We start from the raw sequence: 27835 nt of genomic DNA, 5'->3' as shown, positions 1-27835 counted from the left end.
CCCCACAACCCAACAGCACACCAAAAAAAAAAGGCCATTTCGCACCCTGTGCACAGGGGCCGTACACGGCCACGCGTGTACGGTGCGAAACTGGCGCGGGGCTTTGCCGGTCCTATTGTTTCATCTTCATCAAGTAGAAAGTGTCTCGTCTTCCCTGTTAAGACTTTTTGCATCTAGACACACACGCACAAAGTCTGAGCCGTCTGGAAGGTTCTACAGTCCTGTATTCTTGTCTGCCGCTGACCCCCCCCCACCCCCATCCCCCCCTCCCACACAGTACCAAGAGCCGCAGATAAAACTGCGTTTCGAATCAATATATGCCTCCCCTCCCAGCCATCCTCTCCTTCCCTGTGCGTGGTTTCTGACTCAGGTTAAAAAGGTGGAACTGCTGTCGGTTCGAAGTGTGTGTGTGTATGTGTGTGTGTGGTCTGTGTACTATGCCAGCCCCATCTCCTCCAGCACGCTCCTTGGTGACTCGTCTTCCTGTAGGGGGAGGCAGAGAGACAGGGGAAAAGTAAGAGAGGGAGGCAGACAGGGAGGAAGGGATACAAACATGATGCCCCACAAAGCCAAAGTGCCGTAACTACGGGGAAAAAAAGTAGCTGATAAATGGGTTTAACCCATTAAGACCTGAGGCCGATTCTAAAAACGCCTTCCAAATCCTGACCCAAGTTTTCTGAAAAACTTCAAATATGTATTTAAAAATTACAAAAAAATGATGTTGCTATATACTGTACATAGTCTTGAAAGGTATACTTACAAATAGGGGTTCCCACCAAAAATGGGTTAAAAGTGTTTCAACTGGTCAGCCAAATGAGATATCGGCATATAAGTGATATTACACTAATTGTATATCTGTTCTTGAGGCAATTGTTTATCCACCCAAATTAACGAAGGCTAATTTGACCTTTGGGATACACAAATAAGTCGGTGTGTCCAAAAACTTTGTTACTGCACTTTGTAGGGCAGAGTAGCCGACAAACAATCACGTAATTTCTGGCTGTCCCTATAAATATGGACGCCGGGGTTGAAAGTGGGTACAGGAAGGGTTAATAGTGTTGCAGACATGAGCTGATACAGTGTCCAGACATGTACAGCTTTGTTCATATGAAATAAAAATGTGGGAATTATTGCTAATTTGCAGGAATATAGAGCCATTTAACAATTATTTTAACCAACAAATATCACTTACATCGCCCCTTCTAAAAAGGCCGGTAGAGCGAGGTTAATTCAAGAGAAACTCAAACGAAAAGGGTACAGTATGAAATATGTGTTCTTTATTGTGATTTTTGGTGAATTCTGACTGGAATTGGAAATTACCTGGGAAAACTGGGTGGTTCTGGCAGCGTGTGTGTGTGTGTGTGTGTGTGTGTGTGTGTGTGTGTGTGTGTGTGTGTGTGTGTGTGTGTGTGTGTGTGTGTGTGTGTGTGTGTGTGTGTGTGTGTGTGTGTGTGTGTGTGTGTGCGCGCGCGCGCGTACCTCTTGCAGCAGGTCAGCTTGTTCGATGGCTTTGAGGACGCTCTTCTTGGACGTGTCTTGGATCTCTCCTCCCATGAGGAACTCGTCCAGGATGAAGTAGGCCTTCTCAAAGTTAAAGATGATGTCCAACTCGCACACCTACGCCAGAGGACACACACACACACACACACACACGTACATATAGCGTCAGGGCTGAAGCCTCTTTCAAACTTTTCAAACACCGTGCTCATGTGCGATGAGACACGTTTCAGGTAAAGAAGTTATTCAGACACCGGGCGCTCCGACTGTTCTGTACCAAACAGAGGTGTAAAGTAACTAAGTACATTTGTTTTTTTAGGTATTTGTAATTTACTTGAGTATTTCAAATACTTTTACTTGTACTCCAGTACATCTCAGACGGGAATATTGTACTACAATTATTTGAAATCTTTAGTTACTAGTTACTTTGTAGATTTAGATTATTACAAAACATACATTACCCACTTCAGCCCTATATACATTTCGGCCATTTGAAAATAGCCTATCTACAAGCTCACAATGCGTTGCGATCAAGGGGCAAGGCTGAGATATTTACGATGAGGCCGACAAAATGGCCAGAGTGGCGCTGTTTTACCCTGCGCCGACCTGTGGGTTCAGAAAGAATTTATTTTAGCGCAAGTGAATGGGTTTTTTGACAAACTTTAGACTAGATTTTCTTACTGTAATAAAAATTGTCATAAATACTATATGCTTCCAGTCGCTAGTTTAAAGTCTCCTTTCAATCATCAGGATATGCGTTTTGCTAAATTATGGTTCTATTTATTATAAAATTGACGATAAAGTAGGCTATTCTCTAGGAGGGGCGGGATGATTTGATTGACACGCTACACAACCAATAGCATTCATTCCCCGCCCCCCCGCTCTTGATTGACAAGTTACCCAACCAATAATGGTCTGAACTCATTCTGACGCGTATTGAAAGATGGCGGACCTACAGTCTTGCAGCAAAGGCTTCATTTTCGGTCTGTAGAAAGCAGCGGAGGGGGTTTGTCCATCTCATTTATACAGTCTATGGTTGCGATGCGACTCATTGAGAGCATCCTATACCCATAACTTAGATATTGGACTTGGTCGATACAGAGTACCTTAGTCGATACCAGTGTGTAATAATAAATAAAAAAACTAGGGCAGGGGTAGCCTGGTTCCAGCCCTTGGCAGATTAGGTCTGGCTCCTCTCAACAGAGATAGCATTTCTCTCCCTCCGAAGTTGTGAGGGACCAATCAGGGCCCAGTATGCAAATATGGGGCGGGTTTATCACCAGAGGCATTTTTGGAATTTGCCCCTCGGAAATGCAGGTTCCATACAGAGATTCCAGACTAGTATCTACTCTGTGATATTAGTCTGGCCATGCCAGGCTAGGGCAGGGGGCCCAGGGACCCTTAGGGTTCCTTGTGGGGGGGTTACAAATGGACCCTTACAGGTCTGCAACTTTGAGTGTACACAAATGGAGTCTCAGAGTTAAGGATGTCCTTGGAATTAAAACATTTTAGAACCACTGAAATAAGATTTAAAAAATCACACCCTGTGTGAAGGAAGCGGTGCCTTTGATGAGTGGCCTCCTGGTGGCGCTATAATAGGGCGGGGCGGGGCTTCAGCAATTAATGCTCGTCCCTATTGGTGGTGTAAGTCCACATACCAAATTTGGACTTGGTGCCATGCTGCAAACTGGAGTTATAGCTGTTTAAAGCCAGTGGCCTCCTGGTGGCGCTATAATAGGGCGGGGCGGGGCTTCAGCAGTCAATGCTCGTCCCTATTGGTAGTCTAAGTCCACATACCAAATTTGGACTTGCTGGCATGCTGCGAACTGGAGTTATAGCTGTTTAAAGCCCGTGCTCAAACGGACAAACGGACAGACGGACATACATAGTCAAATATAGAGCGGCTGGCACCGCTAAAAAGAAAATCCATTAACAAGTTGCAGCTACAAATCAGTAAAATAAAAACGTACTCTCTCGCCATGCCTTTCGGCCTGGCGGAGACAATAATGTAAATAGTACAGTAAGAGTATTAAACAGTCGTGCAACATCAACTGAGGCATTCAAAATATTACAGTAAACGAAATATCATGTGACAAATTACGTGGTATCGGATCGGCATACTCGCCGATACCAGCATTTTGGACAGTATCGGCAGCTTTTCCGATACTGGTATGGGAACAACAGCAACTCTAGTTATAACACGGAGTGAAACAGGGACGTAGGAGTGCTGCCTGCGGCAGTGAAGAGAACGAGATGAGAGCGGAGGAGTGACTCACGCTGCCAAAGTATTTGTCCAGCAGCTCCACAAAGCGATGGATGACCTCCAGTGTGATCAGCTCATTGTCCTGTTCCTCCACCGCACAGCAGAAATACAGGCTGGCATACCTGCACACACACACACACACACACACACACACACAATCAGTAAACATCCATATCCACAGATATCATCATCTACGTCAGACAAACCACACAGGGTTAAGTTTAATTTACAGCATACTCCTTTGCACAACGGTTGCTTGCCGAAAATATTTTTTTTCACACGGTTTTTCGGCAAGAGACACTGTCATACGATCATTAAGAATACAGTAGTGCATTATCAATATCGTCGATCTATCATCATGTAAGAATACATAAGTTCTAATGGCAAGTACTGGTGTTTAATAGCTGCTATACACCAATAGCCATGCTACCATTAAAAGAAAGTTAGCTATACTTCAAAATAAAGGACCCATCTTATTCAATAATCGATTGATTGATTGATTGATTAACACGCTTGTAGATCAGCTATTTTCAGAGAAGAGGTTTGGTGCAGAGGTGAAAAAGAGCTGACCAAGTACAGCGCCAAAGGTAAAATGTACTAAGTATTGAGGGTTTAAGTGGTTAAATGTCTGAACATACATTAACACATTTACTGCCAATCCCGAGATATCTCGGGACATTAAATCCACCGTTACCTGCGGATACCGAGATATCTCTAAGCTAATCTAAGATGGCCAGTGGGGAAACGTCACAGCCACGTCACAGCCAAACGGATATGACGTTTGCAGCCTGTTATAGCCGCTGATACCACAGAAGAAGAAAAAGATAGAAAAGTGTAAACATTATGAGGGCTCGTACATCCGTCGTTGCTGTTTATAAACACCATCCGATCGCGGATTTTAATGGATATAATTTTTTTGTGAACGGTTCAAAAGGCTATAAAACTCAAAACGCTGGCAGTGGGTGAGTACCTTATGAATAAACTCTAGCGGTGAATGTGTTAACATGGATCCAACATAGTAATAGAGAAGATAATGTGTATGTGAAACAAACCAACAACAAGTCTATGAAGACATCTATGAAATATATGACAAAGTTGAATCTGCAACACAATGTTATACAATAGTAGTATATCATCTCTCTCTCAGCTACGGGGTCCTTGGTCTAAAAGATGTTGAAGACCCCTGCCCTGGTCTATGGGATTAACACCATGTGGACAACCTTTCACTAACAACCGAAAGCATCATCACTTCCTGCACAACTTATTTTATTAACTTTACCAGAAGGCAAAAGGCAATAGGCTGCAGCACTCAGAACTGACACTAGATGGTGGGGAATCGATTAAGAGCTCCAACACAAACAGAAAACCAATGGCCAAGCCAACTTTGCCCGGGACCCAATCTAGTGAAAATAGCAGATCTACAAGCTCACAAGGTGGTGGGCCACGTTGTGAGCTTGTAGATCTGCTATTTTCACTTGGAAATTAGATTTTTTTCATTTAATTTATGAAATAACCCTAATCCTAATGGTTTCTAATTGATAAAAAGTTGCGCTCTTTGTGTTTAAACCTTCTCTTCTCTTGAATTAATCTATATTTTTTAAATGTAGGGGAAACAAAAAGGGGACATTTACTCGCAACCCACAAATGGATCCCGACCCACTGTTTGGAAAACAGCGATTTAGCGTACAGAGAGACTGATTAATCATTGGATCACATCACAACACACCGCCTACGCCACCCTGTATAGGGAATCCCTCTGTACTCCACTAACAACCCCACACACACACACACACACACACACACACACACACACACACACACACACACACACACACACACACACACACACACACACACACACACACACACACACACACACACACACACACACACACACACACACACAGGGGGATGGTGGGTGGAAAGGCTTGCTGTCTTGTTTGCCCGCCTCTGCATTCTGCTGACAATAATGAGCAATGGCAGGCAGAGAGAGAGCAAGAGAGAGAGAGACGTTAAGAGGTGGTGTTCCTACAAACAGCAGTCAGATCAATGCTGGAGGCTGGAATAGTGGGGTTTCACCCTGTGTGTCCACCCACGCTCATTACACTGCTGTACACACACACAGTTTTATTGGTGTCTGGGAGGATGACATGAAGACTAAAGTATAACACAGGCTTTTATGAGCGTGGGGGCACACACCCTTACAGTAAATCTCTACAAAATACACACCCACTCATACTTTACCAGCGGTGTAAAGTAACAAAGTACATGTACTCAAGTACTGTACTTAAGTACAATTTTATAGGTATTTTTTTTACTTTACTTGAGTATTTTCAATTTTCAGTACCGGTACTTCTACTCTACTACATCTCAGAGGCAAATAGTGTACTTTTACTCCACTACAATTATTTGAAAACTTTAGTTACTAGTTACTTTGCAGATATACATTATTATACTATAAAACATACATTACCCACTTTAGCCCTATTTTATACCTAGGCTATTTGAAAATAGCAGATCTACAAGCTTGTAGATCTGCTATTTTCAAACATTTTAGTACACTTTTACTTTTAGTACTTTAAGTATATTGCCGAATTGATACTTTTACTCAAGTAAATGTTGAATTCTGGACTTTTACGTGTAACAAAGTATTTCTATATTGCCGAATTGATACTTTTACTTAATAAAACATTTGAATACTTTTTCCACCACTGTATTGAGGTTGTACATGGTGCATCAAAGGGGGGGGGGGGGGGGGGGGGGAAGGGGGGCAGTCAATGCTCTGGTGCCACTGCCCCCCAGTGGTCAAATACATGTATTCAATTACTCTTCGGAAAATGGATCGTCTAATACTGTACATGAGCTCAATTACACTGCTGAAAATAATACTCATCTAATCGAATGATGAACAAGTCTTTTGGTCAACCCCATGAAATAAAAATAGAATGAATATGCACAAAACATGACCTAACTCTGGTCTTACCGGTATTACAGAGGATATAGGCTCTATGCACAGCAGCCATATTATCACTTCCTTCACAGGTGTTACCAATGACAGGGTTCCCACACATTTTTACCAATGAATTTCCAAAACTTTTCCAAGACTTTTCCAGAATATTTAACCCAATTTCCAGGCCTGTATAACATTATTATATATAACATTCAGCGCAATAACGAGTCTCTTACTCTTATGTCCAATGCCCAAAGACAGGCAGTGTAGCAAAAATAAAGAACTAAACTAAAAACAAAAAATTGACTAACTACGCATCACGCTGCAGCACGTTGTGAGCTTGTAGATCTGTTATTTTTGTCACGTCCGGTATACATTAGGCTGCAATCACGCAGCCAGTTCGGAAAAAAAATACATATTTTGTGTAATGTTATAGATATTTTGGGGAAAAAATGCCAAAAACAATGCATAGCCAAATATTTTTCCAGGACCCTTGATAAATTCCAGGACCCTAGACAAATTCCAAATCTTTTCCAGGACTGGAAAAAGATTTTTCTAATTTCAAAATATTTCCAGGAATTTCATGACCGTGGGGACCCTGCAATGATACTAATGAAGGCTCTGTTCCATTTAGTGTAGCACAGTGGTTTCCACGACCCCCATAACTCTGAGAGTGTACAAATGTAACCAAATGGACCCGTAAGGGTCCATTTGGTTCCATTTGTACACTCTCCATTTCCATTTGGTTCCATTTGTACACTCTCAGAGTTACACACCTGTAAGGGGCCATTTGGAAGCCCATGCGGGTCCCCTGGACCCCCACTGTAGACCCACTGGTGTAACAGAGTGTTTCCAGTGAGCCAACATGCACAATATCAGCACCCTGACTCTGTTTGACCAGAATGGAACAGAGCCTTCATTAGTATCATTGGTAACACCTGTGAATGTCTTCATAATATGGCTGCTGTGAATAGAGCCTATTGTTTCATGCAGGCTACATTCCCCTACCATTTCTAGTTACTTACATAAGGGGCAGAAAACGCCCGAGGACGGTGAGCTAGAATCAAAAACCACGAGTCTTGGCAGTCACACTTACACCAAGGATTTGACCCAAGGACACGCAATGAATTATGACCTTACGGTCCCGATGGACAGCCAAACGCTGCGTTCAGGTACAATGCGCTGTGGCCGACTCATCTACGGGCCCTTGTGAAATATCGGGAAGGCATCTGTGTAACTTTAACCATTATTTTATACTTTGGCTATTCAAAAATAGCAGATCTACAAGCTCACAGCGCGTCACTACAGTACGTGCCACACAATGAGCTTGTAGATCTGCTATTTTAGAAAAATCTTGAAAATGTGTGCACATTTTTCTTCAAGCGAACATTTTGAACTCAAATCTTTCCTTCTGGGGGTCCAATGGAACAAACTATTTTGAGATGGGGGTTCGCAGTCGCATACATATAATTCTGGGGGTCCTTGACATGAAAAGGTTTGAGAACCACTGATATAGAAACATACTTTTCTCAGGAAACTGTTAGGATTTAGAACGCATTTGTAGAATCGGCCAACAGAATCTAATTATCAGACTAAATAATAGACCGTCAGCTTTTCACCATGAGTCACGTTTAAGACCACCACAGTAGACCCCTGACACCAGCACAAAAAAAACGTTATCTCACCGTTCAAATTTGTGCAGTGCAGATGTGGGTTGGACATGTGGGTTGGAAAGTGGGCGAACGCTGAGTCATTTCCCCAAATGACTCAGAGACAGTAAAACATAGAGTTATACCTAGCTGCGCGCCGGTGCCGTGCACCCAAAATAGCCGATGTGCAAGCTCACAACGCATCGCAGTGAGACACATTATGAGCTTGTGGGTCGGCTATTTTTGGTGCGCGGCAGGATGCAGCTCGTTCTACTAGAAAAGCATGAGAGCTTGTGTGTGAGATACATGATTCTCCTCCGGGGGAGATGCAAGAAGGATGAGATAATCAACTGTTAGATCAGTCCGTCCCTCCTGTCGTTTCGCCCCCAGGATGCTCCCTGAGGTACTTTGTACATCAGTGCGGTCAGCACAATGAAAAACAGAATAAACGGCTTTTGAACTTTTGAAGCTCAGTCCCACTAGCCATCTGAGGTAAATGCCTTATAAGAAAGATTGACTTGAAATGGCGGAAAGGGAGACGTGACGGTAGGCACAACTAGCACAACTTATTTTCATTATGTATAAATATGTTGATTTATTTGTTATAATTCAGATAATTAATTATGACCATAAAATTACAGTAAAGAGTAATGAAGTACAATATGCTGGTAAACACTCATTTACAAGTTAACTGAACCCAAACAGACATACTGAAATTCCTTAACCACTTAAACCCTACAGTATATACATACTTTGTTGACTGGGGTCCCCCAGGGCTCTATACTTGGCCCCATCCGTTGTTCCCTCTACATCCCTCTTTGCTGAAAATCTACAAACAACGCAAACAAACCATTGTCACCAATATTCAGAGGCCAAGATAAACCTGCCTTTTTGTGCACTCCCGAGTTCTCCCAGAGCATAGCGCTCTGTATTGTAGAACAGTAGTTTCCAAAACCTTTTCATGTCAAGGACCCCCATCAGGAAATATTTTGGGCCTATGACCCCCATGCAAGGCTTGTGTCGTTGTGAAAATAGCAGCTCTACAAGCTCACAACAGATCGGCTATTTTCAAATAGCCAATGTATGTAGGTGTGGCTAAACTGATTTTGATGCTATACTAACACAATTTGCTGGGGACCCCCTGGAACCCCTTCAAGGACCCCACTTTGAGAGCCACTGCTTTGGAACAACCAGACGGCACTCTGGACGCGCTCCGGTGCTCTCAGGGATTATTTATGAACACATCCTAATTGATTGGCTCCACCCCTTCAGGCACCTGCTGCCTTTTGGTCAACTCACCTGCATCCAAACACAGTAAACTTTCACCTGTCACTAGGCCTGTCACAATCATTACATAATCGTCTAATCGCAAATCATTTGAGATAATCGCAATTATATTGCATAATTGTCATAATCGTTTCCATGTTGAAAAATGTTCACACATTTGAAGACCTGAAGCCGATTTCTACAAAATGTCTTCTAAATCCCAACAGTTTTCTGAAAAACCCATGTAAAATATGTTGTTCCAGGGACCCCCAGAAGCAAAGATTTGAGTTAAAAATGTTTGCTTTAAAATAATATAAATATATTAATTTGCACACATTTTCTCGATTTTTCAAAAATAGCCAAAGTGTAAAATAATGCTTTTTAGCGCAAATGAAAAAGTGACACAGATGCTTCTTCAGGTCTTAATGGGTTAAAAAAACAGAAATAGCAGATCTACAAGCTTACAACGCGTCACTTCGTAAGCTTGCAGATCGGATGAGCCCTGAAAGCACATGGTTGGTGCTACAGACTCACGCAGATAGCTCAGACCTTTGCCTACGTTCTTAGCTAGGCTTCGACCCGACCCGATATGCGGTTTTCCGGAACTAACGCAAAAGGTTTGGAATCTCCGTATGCGGAGATGACTGACATCGGGCTGTTTCGGAGCAAGCGCTGACTCATTGTGACATCACTTCATAAAAGGCTCTGACATCACATACGCTAGATGAGTCAACACAAAATCTCTCTGAGTGTCCATATATGGAAACATCAACGTGCTGACCTCAGTATGACATCAGACCGTACACAGATGATGACGTGTCCATCTATAAAATAGTTTGATTTAAAGGGTGGAGCATTCATTCCCTATTTACATCGTTCCTGTGTAGGCCGGTCCCCGACTAGACCCTCGGCCACCCGAAGGGCTAGACCCTCGGCCGCCCAAAGGGCGGCCGAGCTTCTAGTTTAAGTTATTTGTCATATCTACCCTGTGCAATTTTTGATTACGAAGCCTAAAAGGCGAACAGATTTTTTTTTTCATTCATATGCTTCAATGCCAAACACACAATTAAAATCGTTAATTGCAATTATTTGAGTGACAATTAATCGTGAACTTAAATGTGTAGTCGTGACAGCCCTACCTGTCACAGCCGTCACAGCCCCACCCCAAAACATTTTGTCAACGGATTATGCATGAATCATGCAGATGATTCTGACTCAATGCGGCACGTTTTTTGTGACAAGTTTGCGTGCCTGTGATTTCCATGGGGTAAAGGGCTTATATTTACTCAAGCGAAAAAGGGGGAAAAAAAGAAAAATATAATATTCATATTCACATTTTGATGGGCTTGTAAATAGCACATCGAAATATTTAGTTACTGTACATCACTAACCACTTGGCCTTGTACAGACACAGGCGATATATTCTCCTCCTGGGCAATACAACTTAAAATGTAGTGTCATATTGTCCATGATATTTATATACTAAATACTGTTGAAATTCAATCTGTACTGATATCATATGTCACGTTTCCTCTAAACCTCCTTACACAACTGAGCAATCTACCTCCATGTTTTACATGTCTATCTATCTACCAAAATCCTCTTGGAAAATGAGAAGAAACAGAAAGGTTACATTTATGAACAGTATTTTATATACACTGTAAGATACAAACGTATTCCATAGCTCGATGGTGACTTCTTCATATTGGTCATGAAAATGTATCTGTCACAATAGACGCATGGATATTATGAGAAGCCCTACCAGGGAATAATATAGTCAGTGAATGTGGCCATGTATTCAATCGTGGGTCTTTGAACTATTAGTTACTAATGGATGAGTTGTGTTCTGATTCATCGTCAAGTCACAACTGGTTGAGGAATGACTACAGAGAACATGGATAACATGACAGGACCCAGCAGAGACACACAAACAGCTCAATATCTGCCGTGTGTATGTACGTGCGTGCACATAAGAGTAAAGTTCAGAAGAGCGAGACAGATGACGAGCAAAGATGAACATGATGACCCCGTCATTACAAGCATGTCTTCTTTGTATGCATGTACACTTTGCTATGTACACGTTTGCTTGTTCTGCCCTTGTGTGCTGTGTGCATGCATCAACATAAACCTGAATACACATACACACACTGTGTAGTGTGTGCACACACAGAATGTGCACTTGTGTGCTACGTCAACAGAACATGCCTGTATGTCTTGGCCGTTTACAATCAATCGCTAAGCTCCTCTCACTCCAGAAGGCTTAGGCCTTGTTATAGGCTCTATGCACAGCAGCCATATTGGAAAGAAATTGGGCCTCTTCTTACTTCCTTCACAGGTGTTACTAATAATACTAATGAAGGCTCTGTTCCATTCTGGTCAAACAGAGTCAGGGTGCTGAGGTTCCTTGAGGAGGTTATAAATGGCCCCTTACAGGTGTGTAACTGAGAGTTATGGGGGTCCTTGACATTAAAAAGTTTGAGAACCATTGTGCTACACTAAATGGAACAGAGCCTTAATTAGCATCATTGGTAACACCTGTGAAGGAAGTAGGGAAGAGGCCCAATTTCTTTCCAATATGGCTGCTGTGCATAGAGCCTATTCATTGTTTCATATTGTGCCGAATAGGAAACGTACACTTTGATGGGGTACATGTAAACCATCTCGAATGTGAAAAGTATGCACATGCCATGATGGGGGGCCCCATTTCATATACATAATTAGATATTAATTTACATGCCTTTAACCTTTTCATACGCATAACCCCTACAATTTGTATCCTGGACAATTCGATTTTTTTCAGCAGAAAATATTGGGAGCACATTTTGCCTCCATCTCTCTGACGTCAGGGACATTTTGAGATTGCGGGGCTAGAAAAGTGTTTATCTTATATGAAACCTCATGTCCAAAACTGTTTCAAATTCAAATACAGCAAAATTAGCAGATCTACAAGCTCAAAATGCGCCGCATTTCGAGATTGTAGATCTGCTACTTTTGATGCTTCTGTGTGACGCTGTAGTATGATCAAGTAGGACAGTAATGTACAAAAATATTAAATGTTGACCAATCCCAGCTCAAGCCACTAAATGCATGATGACGTCACGAAACACTAGCACCTCCGGCCATGAAAACCTGAAGTGCCTGCCTGGTGAAGTGAAGGTGAAACTTAAGAGGACTGTGAAAGTAAGGCCATTGATTCCGAGCCATGCAAAGAGCTCTCCCCTACCTTTCCTGTCCCTGTATCTCTCTCTCAATGTCACTAGTCAATGTCAACTATCTATTCTTTTCTGAGCGATTATTTTATCGATAACTTTCGATTGAGTAATCGTGAAGCACGTTTTTAAAATATTTGTTTGTAAAACTATCAAGCAATCAATTAACTACAGTACTTCAGCGTTTTATACTTACTCGCACAATGGTGTCATACAAAAATAGTGAAAATAGCAGATCTACAAGCTCACACTGTGTTTCCAATGAGCTTTTAGATCGCTATTTTTTTTATATTTGACTAAATTACCAATTATGTTTTTATAATGGATTACATTTATTACTTTGATTAAGTGTTGCACCGGTAACTGTCACTATCAAGAACGAAGCGGAAATATCAGAAAAAAGAAATGTACAGGGAAACCCCACCGTTATTATACTCTAGTTTTTTTTGTACCTTTTATATACAATCTTGAGGTCCCGCCACTCCAGGAAGCTGCACATCTTGGGTTTGCGTGCGAGCACCACCTGCATGAGTTCTCTCACCATCTTCTTCTTGTCTCGCTCCGCTGTGGCCGTGTACCACTTCTGGAGACGCAGCTTTCCCTGTCGACTGAATAGCAACATGAAACGCATCTGCAACAAAACAAAACACACACACACACACCATGGATTAAAGCAGAATTCACGACTGGAAACTGTTGTCCTAATGTGCGATTTGGGAAACAAGTGTTGAAAGGAGTCCTCCACACTAGCGCCGTTTCCTAAACAATTAACCCTTTAAGATCGGGAACGTATCTGTGTCATTTTAAGATGTCTTTGGCCATTCAAAAATAGCCAAAGTATAGAATAATGGTTAAAGTGGTTACACAGATGCGTTCCCGGTCTTAATGGGTTAACACAGTATGTAAAATTATGATGTTTTAGTTCATATTGTTTAGGGCTGTCAAAAAAAATCGATTCATGAATAAATCGCGATTCTTAATGCCACGATTTTAAAAATCGATTCAAAATATTAAAATCGATTTTTTTAATTTTTTTTTATTTTTTATTTTTTAATTTTTTTTTTTTTTTTTTTTTTTTTTAATAAAATCGCAATAAATCGCAGAATCGAATATCAATTAATCGCAGAATCGCAATTTTAATCGAATCGGCACCCTAGAAAATCGCAATAAATCGCAGAATCGCAATTTTAATCGAATCGGCACCCTAGAAAATCGCAATAAATCGCAGAATCGAATCGAATATCAATTAATCGCAGAATCGCAATTTTAATCGAATCGGCACCCTAGGAATCGATTTTGAATCGAATCGTGAGGTAAGTGAATCGTGACACCCCTGTTCTTGCTGTTCTACAAACTGCCAACCAGGTGACGAAATCACAGATTGCGGCTTTGCTTTCATGAACTATCCGAGACCATTAGTATGTTATGGAAGATGCTTCTGAACATACTGCTAGTTTGACCACTTCAAATGCTCCAATCTTAAAATTAGGGCTGTCATGATTACAACATTTAAGTTGTGTGTATTATTTGGCATTGAACATTGGAACATACGAATAAAAATCAAATTTCTGTTTGGCCTTTAAGGCTTCGTAATGCAAAAGTGCACGGGGTAGATTTGACAAATAACTTACGGTACATATTCAAAGAAATTACCAACATTTTCATTTTAAACTACAAAAAAAAAGTTTAAAAAGCGGAAATAGCTGCGACGCTTTGTAAGCTTGTAGATCTGCCATGTCTGCTTTTTCTATATTTGAAAATGTATGGACATTTATTTTTCAACATGGAAACGATTATGAAAAATAATTGCGATTATCTCAAATAATTGCGATTAGGTAATAATTGACAGGCCTACTTAAAATAATAACCGAAAATAGCCAATCTACAAGCTATTGAGAACACACACACACACACACACACACACACACACACACAATTATGGGACATTTAGCTCATGCGCTTAACCAGAGTGATTAACGTCAAAGTAGAGCTGGCCGGTAGGACCCTAAAAAGATTATACCATAATATACCTTATGGCCCAATGTTACCATCCTTATGGCGCAATGTTTCATAATATGGTTTCCATATGCCAAGTGCATGTATAACATTAGATTATTTTAAGAATGACATGAAAACATTTTGGATCCATTTAGCAAAAGCATCTCTTCTATAATTAATAATCTCCAGTTATCGTGGTTACAGAGAAGAGTGATAACAGTAAATAAAGACATAACATGCAGAGGTACACTGATTAACTGTGCCTTTAAGAATATTAGAAAAGAAGCGTGACAATATTAAGACTTGACTAATTGTGCAGTTTGAATTGCTGGGACTGGGACACTAACTGAGTACTTCTGCTCTTTCCAGTCATATTAACGAGAAAGCTACTGGCCCGATGCAGACGGTGGAATTAACGGGTTCAGGGTTGCATAATGTTGAAGTCATCACAACAGCTCTAACAAGCTCATTGTGATGATTGTTAGGGAAGAACCCCCAGGAGAGCAGCCTTGGGGAGGGGGGGGGGGGGGTGGGGGTCTTTGAAGGACCAGTGATATAACAGCACAACATACAGGAAATGAGGGAAACATTGGAGGGGCAGAGAGAGAGCCCAGGAGAGAGAGAGAAAGGAAATGAGAGAAATGGAATGAGACAGGGGGGGAAGAGAAGGAAGAAGAGACAGGAAACATGATAAGAGAATAATGCACGTCGAGAGAAAGGCTGACAGCAGAGCGGAGGTTGACAGACATATAGCAACATATAGCCTACACTTACAAAAGGGAGAAACCTAGTAATCATTACCTCAAATCACCACATCTTTTACAACAGTCCACTACTTTGCCTTAAAAAAAGACAACAAAGGGGAATGAACCTCGCACAAACAAGACTCTCTCTCTCTCTCTCTCTCTCCCCCTCTCTTACACACACCAAATGCTGGAAAACTATGAATACCACTCGACACAGTTCCCAAAGGACTGTCTGTCCTAGTTAAAGACCTAGAGTTACATTAAAGCACAGTTAGATCATCAGAACTAATCCGCAGTGCTTTTTTAAACTGTGGCGTCACTCTCCTCCGCACAAGGTAACAGAGGCCTAATGTAGGCCCATGCTGGGCTGTAATACAGGAATAATAACACAGCATACTGAGGCATGAAGTAGGCTTAAATTGTCACCATTATCACTTAAATGCCTGATCGCAATTATTTGAGCTATTTGCACATAATCATTATCCATCTGTAACAGCAGCAATGTCGTTGTCCACGCTCTTTAAGACCTGAGGCCGATGCTACAAATGCCTTCTAAATCCGTAGTTCTCCATTTTTGGGGTAATTGCAATATTGCATGTCTGCCAAGTAACAAAAGCTAAGTTTGTCCCAACTACTGCATGTTGTTCAAACAGTAAAGTAGACCTTCTTCCAAACTGTGCGACAGCCTTTTCCTCTATTACCTGCTGCTACTTAAGAGCACTGCTAAAGTTCAGTCAAATATTATGGCTGATGCCTGCTGCTGGCTTACAAAGTCAATGACAACATGTCTGTGTGCTTGTTCTGTCTCTGATAAGGTTTACAACATTGGGGGGTTTATATAAAGCTTTCCACAGCTTTATTCTCAAATTCAGGGTTTGCAGAGAGACAGTTTTATTAACAACCAGTAGTGAGAGACAGCACTGGAAAAGAAGACGCTTAGGTTGACGTGGTGTTGGTCTTAACACATTGCCTGCCTGAATTATTTTCACTGCCTATTGTTATTCATGCCAGAGATTTTTCAATGAAAAAAAAAAGTACTCAGGAGCCGAGATACAAAATTTTAAAGTTTTAAGTTAACAAGGAAGTGGATGAGAGTAAAGATCTTCGAAAATTCATATCTCCTTTTTTTTCTTTGAAAAAATATTTTTTTGCTAAAATCGAGTTAACTCGATCTTGGCAGGCAAGTGATGAAAAGCTAATATCGAGTTAACTCGATCTAGGCAGTCAATGTGTTAACGGGCACACTAGGCTCTATGAACAGCAGCCATATTGGAAAGAAATTGGGCCTCTTCTTACTTCCTTCACAGGTGTTACCAATGATACTAATGAAGGCTCTGTTCCATTCTGGTCAAACAGAGTCAGGGTGCTGATATTGTGCATGTTGGCCCACTGGAAACACTGCTACACCAGTGGGTCTAAAGTTGGGGTCCAGGGACCCTCATGTTTCCTTGAGGGGGTTCCAAATGGCCCCTTACGGGTGTGTAACTCTTGAGAGTGTACAAATGGAACCAAATGGACCCGTAAGGGTCCATTTGGTTCCATTTGTACACTCTCAAGAGTTATGGGGGTCGTAGAAACCACTGTGCTACACTAAATGGAACAGAGCCTTCATTAGTACCATTGGTGACACCTGTGAACAGGGCCGGACTTACCGTTGGGCTAGGGGGGGCTGCAGCCCCCGGGCCTCCAACTGGGGGGGCCTCCGATTTTTTTGGTAATTTTTTTTTTTTTAATTTTTTATTATTATTATTTTTTTTATGATCAAATATTTTTTTTACGATCAAATTGTAAAGTATTGCAATCCAATTCAAGTGAGATGTGTGTTTAGTTATTGTATATTTAGTTGTTTTATGGTTAAAACATCGAGAGCCTCTGCTATCCACACTGTCACTGACACTGAAGACAATGCCTGTAGTGGCTGTCAAAGCCTAATCCGGTCTAATAGCCCGCTATAAATATGCATCCATATACTACTCCACTTTGGACCGAAATAACCGAATTAAACCCGAAATTAAAAGAAAAATAACCCAAAAAACCTGAAAAAAATTACTCTAGCCCACGGGCCTCAACTCCTATAAATCCGGCACTGCCTGTGAAGGGACTGATAACATGACTGCTGTGCATATAGCCTCTTCCTGGCCTTCTCTTCCACCTGGTAACATGAAGTTCTTTGATGGAGCACACAGCACACTTGGTGAACTGCTTAGCAGAAGTTGAGTTAGGGTGTTGTGTCCATATAGGACACTTGAATCAAATTGACACGCCTCATCTTTGCAGTGCCAGCTTAACGGAAGTGTTTTAGGTGCTGAAGCACAGGCCACCAACCTTGGGGGGGGGGGGGAGACACCAAACAGCGTGGAGAAAGTGAAAGAAGACAGAACTATTGCCGAAAAGCAATAGTTCTGCATCTTTGGTAGTTTTTGAAAACTTTACAAGCCTCTCTCCCCTCCCGAGTTCATTTGAGGAAAATAAACTCTGGCAGAGACCCTGGTTTTAGAGTGCAGAATTTGAGGGTATGTTAACACAGTGTGTACTGTATGGTGCCGGATTTCTCTCACAGAAGCTCTGGTCGCCATCAATTAATCATGTCCATCCCTCGATATCTTTCTAAAGAAGGAGAGGACGGAGTTAAGTCCTGGCACTTTAATCAGCTAGGTTCACACACTTGAAGCACACACTCAACTCCTGGGTGCGATGATGACCTGGTCGAATCCTTAAAGCAAACATTGACAAACTGCATTTTTTATTACACTGCTGGAAAACATCTCCAAAACTTTTCCTCCCTTGTGATTATGAATGGGCAGCAACTGGAGTACGTGTTCCACATGATAAGGGTGCAAATCTTTGGAGTTGAACCACCTGATTCGGATGCTATCAATGCATAGAATGGGAGATTATCACGTTCTATCAGACCATTGAATGGGCGAAGTAGGCGACCTACCGTCTACCCCGCGATTTATCAGACCATTCAGTGGGCGTAATCAGGAGCTACTGACCTACCGACGGAGATGACTTAAATACTTTAGTTTCGGTTTTGGTTTTGGTTGTTTCGGTTTCGGACCATGACGGAGGCGCGCAGTCTCAGGCGAGGTGGAGCCCCGCGACGGGCCACCGAAGGAGCTAAGGCGACTGAGTTGCCGTCCGGAGCGGTGCGACCCTCGCCTGTGCCTACTCAGCGCCGTTCGAGTTATGTACCGATATGGACAGAATCGTAAATATTGTTGTGGGGACTGCTCCGCCTCCGTCGGTAGGTCAGTAGCTCCTGATTACGCCCAATGAATGGTCTGACAAATCGCGGGGTAGACGGTAGCTCGCCTACTTCGCCCATTCAATGGTCTGATAAAACGTGATAATCTCCCATTCAATGCATTGATAGCATTCGAAGCCGGTGGTTGAACTTAAGTCATTCACTTTGCACGTTCGGTTGGTTTGTATCTCTCCTGTTTCTGAGCCAAGTTTCACAAGGTGATTTTTGTGATTGAAGTATTCAATGAAAAGCAAGCCTTTGTACACACACAGATCTACAAAACGTGCGTACGAAGACATCAATCTGGGGCCAAAACCGTATTCACATCTTATACAACCCATTAAAACTGGGAAAGCATTTAAAAATGTTCCTATACGTTATACTTTGGCTATTCAAAAATTGCAGATATACAAGCTCATACCACTTTACTTCATGCCACACTATGAGCTTGTAGATCTGCTATTTTTTTTAAATCATGAAGATGTTGTGCAAATCTTTGAATATATATGTATTTTTTAAAGCATACATTTTTTTACTCAAAATCACACACGTAATTTTGGGGGTCCTTGACATGAAAACATTTTGAGCACCACTGATATAGCAACATCAGGAAACTGTGTTTAGATGGATTTAGAAGACATTTTTAGAATCTGCCTCAGGTCTTAATGGTTTAAATTGTTAATCGCAACTATTTGAATAAATAAGTGATTTAAGTAACATGTCATAATCGTGACATTCCTACTCCCTGTGCATGCAAGGCAGCTTTACTGCCCAACCAAGGATACACATTAACTCAGCAAACCCTCATTCTGCCAGCCCAGAACACATTTTTGGGGCACTGTCCCAGTTACTGTGATCTTATGTTAGACAAGGTCACCACACCTTAAAAACCCTTTACAAAATGGAACGAACAAAGTTGATCAATGAGGCCTATTAAACTGAACTAGGGCTGGGTGATATGACTTCAAATCAATATCATCACCAATCACCATTATTTCAAATGTTTTGCCTTGATTACAATTATTGAACGATTATTCTTTTTTTAAGTGAAAATAGCAGATCTACAAGCTCACAATGCAACACGTGTGATGCATTGTGAGTTGGATCGGCTATTTTCACTATTTTAGATAGGATTATAAAACATTAACCCATTGAGACCTGAAGCCGATTCTACATGTCTCCTAATAAACTCAACAGTATTCTGAAAAACGTATGTTTCTATGTCAGTGGTGCTCAATCTTTTCCATGTCAAGGACTAGGGGTGGGACGATATATCGATATATCTCGATACTTTATCCCGCGATAAATAATCGATATTATTTTTTTTTAAATCGATATTAAAAAAAAAAAAAAAAAGTTTTTTTTTGTTTAGTTTGTGATACGTTGTTTTTCCAACTCTGTATTTGTGTAATGATGATTTTGAACTGTTTGGTGCTATTTTATGTGTTTATGAATTGAATACAAGGACTATCGTGATATATCGTTGGTGAAATTTCTTGCAATATATGAATAAATAATAATATATATAACGAATATCGTGATATCGCAATATATCGAATCTTGTCGAATATCGTGATATATGTTGTTATCGTGGGCCTAATATCGTGATATATATCGTATCGTGAGGTACCCATATCGTCCCACACCTATCAAGGACCCCCAAAGTTATATGTATTTTGCCGCGGACAACCATCAAAATATCTTGTTCCAGGGACCCCCCAGAAGCAAAGTTTTGAGTTAAAAATGTTCGCTTTAAAAATATATATATATTCAAAGATTTGCACACATTTTCACGATTTTTCAAAAATAGCAGATCTACAAGCTCGTAGCGCGGCACTCGGTGCCACGCTATGAGCTTGTATATACTATTTTTGAATAGCCAAAAGTGTAAAATAATGCTTTTTACTGTAGCTCAAATCTAAAAATGACACAGTTCCAGGTCTTAATGGGTTAAAATCTCAGATTATTGAGTTTTTTTATCACGATAAACGATAATAGCGGTCATCGTCCTATCCCTAACCATTTGTTAGCATGGAGTAGACAACAGAATGACTGATGTTTTGGGTGCACCTGTTCTCACAGAGTGTGGTTGTAACGGTATGTTTTTTACAATGTCAAGTTCAAGCAGTGACGATGATGGACACATCCTGCATCATGGTGGATAAACGCTGATGTGTCAGGGACACGTATTCAGTTGACGTGTTGCCTGACTTGCCTCAATAGGCTAGCAATTGGTCTACAGTTGGGGTCCAGGGACCCTCATGGGCTTCCAAATGGCCCCTTACAGGTGTGTAACTCTGAGAGTGTACAACGGGTCCATTTGGTTCCATTTGCACACTCTCAGAGTTATGGGGGTCGTGGAAACCACTGTGCTACACTAAATGGAACAGAGCCTTCATTAGTATCATTGGTAACACCTGGGAAGGAAGTGATAATATGGCTGCTGTGCATAGAGCCTATCGTGTTTATTCACTCAAACTAAGAGCAGATAAAGACTCAGTCTGGGGCCAATGCGGCTCACGCCAGTTTGGATATCACTCTGACTCTCAAGAGTTACAGACCTGGCTTTAAGGGTCCATTTAGTTCAATTTGTACACTTTCGGACGTAACAGACCCGTAAGAGTCCCTTATGTTTCAATGTGTACACTCTCAAGAGTTAAATTAACACTCGGGACTGTACACTGTACAGAGGTGTTCAAGTAACTTGGACAGTGAAGTCGTGCGGGTAATTCAGTTGTTAACCTACACTCTTAATTCTTGGGGAGGAAAAAAAAATGCTCGATGTTTTTTTTAAAACACTAAATAATTCAGCATTCAACTTGACCTGATGAAAATAAGTCTATTTTGGAAGATGTGGGGGCCGTGTTAATGCATCTGAAATGTCAGACGCGTTTTAGACAAATGAGCTGCTATTGTCAGGCTGCCAACTGCTCCCTGTGGCCGTGGGTGTAGAAGTACAGAGTAAATGCTGGCGCGGTGACTCCATTAACCTTGGCTGACATCTCCCCCACCCCCCTATCCGTGTCTGAGGCTGTCTTCTTGGGGCTTGACTGTGAAAGTCACTTTCCAAAATAACTTTTTGACTGATTGTGCGAAAGAGAAGGGGGAGAGAGAGAGGAGGGAGAGAGAGAGAGAGAGAGAGGAGGGGAGGAGAGAGAGAGAGAGAGAGAGAGAGAGAGAGAGAGAGAGAGAGAGAGAGAGAGAGAGAGAGAGAGAGAGAGAGAGTAGAGGAGAGGAGAGAGAGAAGCTCAGAGAAAACAGTGAGGCATGAAGCAGGGAGGATGCTGTCAGATCGCTGAGGGGAGGCTGCTGGATGAGCCGTGTGTGTGTGTGTGTGTGTGTGTGTGTGTGTGTGTGTGTGTGTGTGTGTGTGTGTGTGTTTGCCTGCCTGTTATACACACGTGTATTTGCGTGTCAGTGTGTTTGTCAGTAGATATTATGACATCATCCACGAGAATGGCTCCTTTTGGGAGAATGTGCCTATTCTTAGCCTGGTTGACGATGACAGTGCAGCGTTTAATGATGTATTTGAGGTCAATTTCATGAAGCGCAATGAATTCCATGGCTAAATCTAGACCATGAACAGGTTGAAGAAACTCAGTTTCCGCATCACACATCGGCTTTTTATTGCTTTACTTTGTTCAGACCATGTCCATGACAAAAACACACTAGTCTAGTTCACAGTTAGAAGTGGTCAACAGAGGGAAGCTACACAAGCTGTTATTTACCAACAAAAATCGGGAAAGCCTCCGTGTCATTTTAAATCTGCCATTTTGAAAATGTGTGCACATCTTTGATTATATTATATATATATATATATTAATGCGAACATTTTTAACACAAACCTTTGCTTCTGGGGGTCCCTGGAACTAAATATTTTGAGATGGGGGTCCGCGGGCAAATACATATTATTTAGGGGGTCCTTGACATGAAAAGGTTTGATCACCACTGATATACCAAAATATTTTTTTCAGAAAACCTTTTGGATTTAGAAGACATTTTTAGAACCGGCCTCAGGTCTTAATGGCTAAACTGTCTGGTTGGAGCAGAGGTTACGTTCCAACCCACAGTCCATGGTGCCTCTGGCTTGGCCGGGCACTCCAACAAACACAATAGGCTCTATGCACAGCAGCCATGTTATCACTTCTTTCACAAGTGTTACCAATGATACTAATGAAGGCTCTGTTCCATTTAGTCTAGCACAGTGGTTTCCACGACCCCCACAACTCTGAGTGTACAAATGGAACCAAATGGACCCATTTGTACACTCTCAGAGTTTTACACACCTGTAAGGGGCCATTTGGAAGCCCATGAGGGTCCCTGGACCCCAACTGTAGACCCACTGGTGTAACAAAGTGTTTCCAGTGGGCCAACATGCACAATATCAGCACCCTGACTGTTTGACCAGAATGGAACAGAGCCTTCATTAGTATCATTGGTAACACCTGTGAATGTCTTCATAATATGGCTGCTGTGAATAGAGCCTATTGGTTTGCGGGCTGGAAGCTGCTCAGGCGCTTGTGCGTCGCCGTCGCACCGCCTGAGCCTAGCGTGTTCCTTATCCGCACACGCAACGCCCTCAACATGAAACTCCTCACTGTCAGATGAAAAGAAGCGACTGGCATATTACATGTATTGGAGAAGACACGTGGTTGTCTACACGCTCCCAGAGAACAAACAGTAGGGATTGGCAATAACAGGGAACAGAAAAGTGAATACAACTATTCAATGGAACAATGAGACTTACGTGGGGACTTTGGGACACAAAACTAATAATACAACTGAACAGTGTACACACACTCTACTGGTTACACAGCCGATACATAACATCTACTGCCTGCAAGGTGAGTTTACTTACTGCTGCTCACAGCTTTCTCTCTCTGTCCTCAGTCTAACAAAGAGAAGGAGAGAGGTGTGTTTTATGTCTGTTTTACAACGGCAGGATGCTTGGATGTTTGTGTTGAGTACATTTACATTACGCCTCAGGAATTGTGTGCCATCTCAATAACTTGCTCTGTACACAAACGGTAGATGCAGGTGCTATGTTCAAGGATTGTGAATTCCACAACTCCACTTCAAAGCTAACCTTTAACAAAGCACGCCGGGCTAGTGCAGCTCATTAGCAAACTTTTTTACGCAGGTTATATTATACACAGAGAGGGTAAAGTCTGTAGACTGTGCCCCATGCAAACATAGACATGACAAGTTCCCTATAATAGACAAATAAAACTATAAAACTTGGCATCTCTCATAATGCCCGTCAGCTCAGGACCTTACATTTTCACTCTTATTCAGCACAACAACCTCAAGGAACGCCCGGTCACGCATATATGTCACAAGCGGCATTCTAGGCATCAAAGAGGTTGTCACGTGAAATGCGTGGAGTTCAACATTGTTGAACCTCTTTGACTAGGCGTCATCCAATAGGAGACAAGTGCGTGGTTGACCCCACATGCTTGTAGTTTTCTTTCACTGAGCCCAGGTAAAACGAAAGTACACACAAGCAAATCAGCACTGCCCAAAATCCGCAAGACAACCTGGGTGACTGTCTGACATGTTTGACGCCTCTGCATGCGTTGACTTTGGCTACTCCCTGTCAGACATGTATGTGTGACTGTGCCCCTATTCATTGATTGCAGCAATAAGGTTGTTGCCAAATACACTTTAGAGAGAGAAGGTATTGAACTATAATAACGTTGCAGTCGGGTGGAAATCTTGTATGTCCAAAACCGTAAATGTTTTACTATTATTTGTGAACATAGCCAATCTACAAGCTCACAAAGCATCGCAGCCCAATACGTTGAGAGCTTGTAGATCAACAATTTCCACTATGTTACCTTTTGTTTTGTTTCACACTATTGTATGATGAAGTAGGGCATCGATTTAATTAGAGATAAGCGGTTTCCTTCTGCCTGACAGCAGAATTAGGTTACGGTATATAGGGTACAGTATATATAATTATGTCACTGTGCACAATCACAATCCCATGAAACTTCATATGGACTTCACGTACATGGCACCTGACCTTTCTCCAAAGCGCCTTTACAAAGTATTTCAAACTGTCCCATTCACACACACACACATACTCACACACACGGACAATGGAGGCAACCTGGCGGTACCAACTTGCTCATCGGGACCAGTGCAGGGGTTTTCAACAGGGAGTCCGGGGACCCTAGGGGGTCCTCGGGGGGCCGCCAATTCTTTGTGTGATAGGACTTTTTTTTTTACATTAACCCATTGAGACCTGAAGCCGATTCTACATGTCTCCTAAATCCCAAAAGTTTTCTTAAAACTGTTGGGATTTAGCTCATAGTGCGGCACTCGGTGCCGCGCTATGAGCTTGTATATCTGCTATTTTTGAATAGCCCAAAGTGTAAAATAATGCTTTTTAGCTCAAATCTAAAAATGACACAGTTCCAGGTCTCAATGGGTTAACCACTTGAACCCTAGCATCCCTATTCTGGGGGGAACATTTGCCAAAAAATGCAGATCTACAAGCTCAAAACACTGAGGCCTTAAAACCATTAATTTAACACTGATAGTCTATGAAGCGATCTATGAAATCTATGAAAAGGTTTAATCTGCAACACAATTGTATACAACATGTAGAGGGGGGGTCCCTGCTTCATCTCTCCTTCAGCTATGAGGTCCTTTGGCCTGAAAAACATTGAAGACCCCTGATTTAGGGGATAAGTGTCTTGCGTCTATTCCAAGACGGCCGCGCTACCTCTTGAGCCACTGCCAGCCCCACCCGCCTCATGTTAGATCCAACTTGATATCCGACATAGTATGGTGCAATTTGGTGGTCAAAGATCAAGGTGAAGGCCAATCATTGTAGTAGCACATGTCTGATGACAATGAACTAAGTTCCTAAGTACTCGTCATCACCATAGAAGGATGAGACTGACTGCATTTGACAGCTGGTCTCAAGCCATTTCAGTCACATCCCTACATTAACCCATTAAGACCGGGAACGCATCTGTGTAACCACTTTAACCATTATTTTATACTTTGGCTATTCAAAAGCAGATATACAAGCTCATAGCGTAGCACCGAGTGCCGCGCTACGAGCTCGTAGATCATGCTATTTTTTGAAAAATCGTGAAAATTCGCTTCTGGGGGGTCCCTGGAACAACATATTTTGAGATGGGGGTCCGCGGCCAAATACATATAATTTTGGGGCTCCTTGGCATGAAACAGTTTGAGAACCACTGATTATAGCGACATGTTTTTTTTTCCTAAACTGTTATTTTATGTTAGATTTAGAAGACATTTGTAGAATCCCCCAGAAGCAAAGATTTGAGTTACAATTAGAATAGTTTTTCATTATTCTGACTGACAGCAGTGGTAAAAAAAAAAAAAAAAAAGTAAGGTATATATAATTGGAGGGAATACAGCATTGTGTAAACAGAGCTATTATTGCAACTTGGAAAACCTGCCTTTACAACAAACCCCCACATTAAACAAGCAGGCAACTCGCGTCCAATGCTCATTTACAACAATGTTCTTTCCTCCGATAGGTTCTATGCACAGCAGCCATATTATCACTTCCTTCACAGGTGTTACCAATGATACTAATGAAGGCTCTGTTCCATTTAGTGCAGCACAGTGGTTTCCACGACCCCCATAACTCTGAGAGTGCATAAATGGAACCAAATGATTTGGTTCCATTTGTACACTCTCAGAGTTACACACCTGTAAGGGGCCATTTGGAAGCCCATGAGGGTCCCTGGACCCCAACTGTAGACCCACTGGTGTAACAGAGTGTTTTCAGTGAGCCAACATGCACAATATCAGCACCCTGACTCTGTTTGACCAGAATGGAACAGAGCCTTCATTAGTATCATTGGTAACACCTGTGCATTTCTTCATAATATGGCTGCTGTGAATAGAGCCTATTCCAACTTTGCCGATATTACGAGATGAGATATTTGGAAATGCAAGATTTTTTTTTTGAGAAACACTGATATAGCAACATTATTTTACTTAAGTAAAAGTAGCAATACCACAATATAAAAATACCCTGTTACAAGTAAAAGGCCTGTGTTCAAAAAGTTACTTGAGTAAAAGTACAAAAGTATTGGCACGAGTTGTGAGCCATTTTCAAATAGCTTTGTAATATTTGCCTCTGAGATGTAGTGGAGTAGAAGTAAATGTATTATAAATTGGAAATACTCCAGCAAAGTAAAAGGACCTCAAAATTGCACTTCAGTACAGTGCTTGGGTAAATGCACTTAGTTACTTTACTCCACTGCAGTTTGCAACAACTTCCTTTCCTCCAATTCCAACTTTGTAGACAGTAAGATTAGATATAAGGGAATACAAGACTTAACAGAGCTACAAGTGGCTATCAATGTCATTTGAAGACATGCAGAGTGTAGACCATGTTTAATGTTCTTAAAATGGCCTGGAAGGGAACACACAGGTGTCCAGTGGTGTAAAGTAACTAAGTACATTTACTCAAGTACTGTACTTAAGTACAATTTTGGGGTATTTTTACTTCACTTTAGTATGTCCAATTTGCTGTACTTTTACTCCTACTTACAACTTAAGTGAAAAAAATCTTTACTGCTACTACTTCCACTACTGGCTACAAGTGGCTATCAATGTCATTTTGAAGCCATGTAATAGAGCCTGTTTTATGTCCATATACAGGCCTGGTTAGCATCGAAGCTAAGCGTGCCTTTGCATCCAGGTGGAAGGAGGAAGGGAACACAGGTGTCCTCTTCTCTTCCTGATTGTAACCCGAAACACCTTGGAGGCTAACGCTAGCCTCCTAGCTTCCATTCCAACGTACAGTATAACAAGCAGCTATACTTACCATTGTCTGCAGTCCGTACCCCCCCAACAATGAAACGTTTTATAGGAAACAGGAGGTGTTTTCTTCTCGTATTAACGCACAGAGCAACGTTAACATTGTTTAATTGCGTCCATTAAAAAAATAGAAAAGAGAAAAAACCCGACCCGGTGAGGTGACAGAACAGCAGCGCGCGCGTCAGCTGTTCTG

General features: G+C 41.7%; 1 protein-coding gene across 1 annotated transcript; it reads right to left on the bottom strand.

Moving 5' to 3' along the window:
- Positions 1-280: 280 nt before the first annotated feature.
- Positions 281-27835, bottom strand: ap1s1 (adaptor related protein complex 1 subunit sigma 1). The gene is made up of 5 exons (XM_084042192.1): positions 27650-27835; positions 13287-13465; positions 3774-3882; positions 1480-1617; positions 281-483 (listed from the first exon to the last, which is right to left on the bottom strand). The coding sequence occupies exons 1-5, from the start codon at positions 27650-27652 to the stop codon at positions 436-438; spliced, it is 477 nt and encodes a 158-aa protein (XP_083898318.1). The 5' UTR covers positions 27653-27835; the 3' UTR covers positions 281-435.

This window comes from Gymnoscopelus microlampas (assembly GCF_963454915.1).
Source record: "Gymnoscopelus microlampas genome assembly, chromosome: 19".
Taxonomy (NCBI): Eukaryota; Metazoa; Chordata; class Actinopteri; order Myctophiformes; family Myctophidae; genus Gymnoscopelus; species Gymnoscopelus microlampas.
The sequence above is the reverse complement of the archived record's forward strand: the minus strand, read 5'-3'. Positions and strand labels throughout refer to the sequence as shown.

Coding starts and splice junctions, on each gene's coding strand:
- ap1s1 (XM_084042192.1), bottom strand. Junction 3,883..13,286: donor CTCAAGATTGTATATAAAAG/GTACAAAAAAAA, acceptor GTGTGTGTGCAG/GTATGCCAGCCTGTATTTCT. Junction 484..1,479: donor AAGCTGACCTGCTGCAAGAG/GTACGCGCGCGC, acceptor CTCCCCCTACAG/GAAGACGAGTCACCAAGGAG.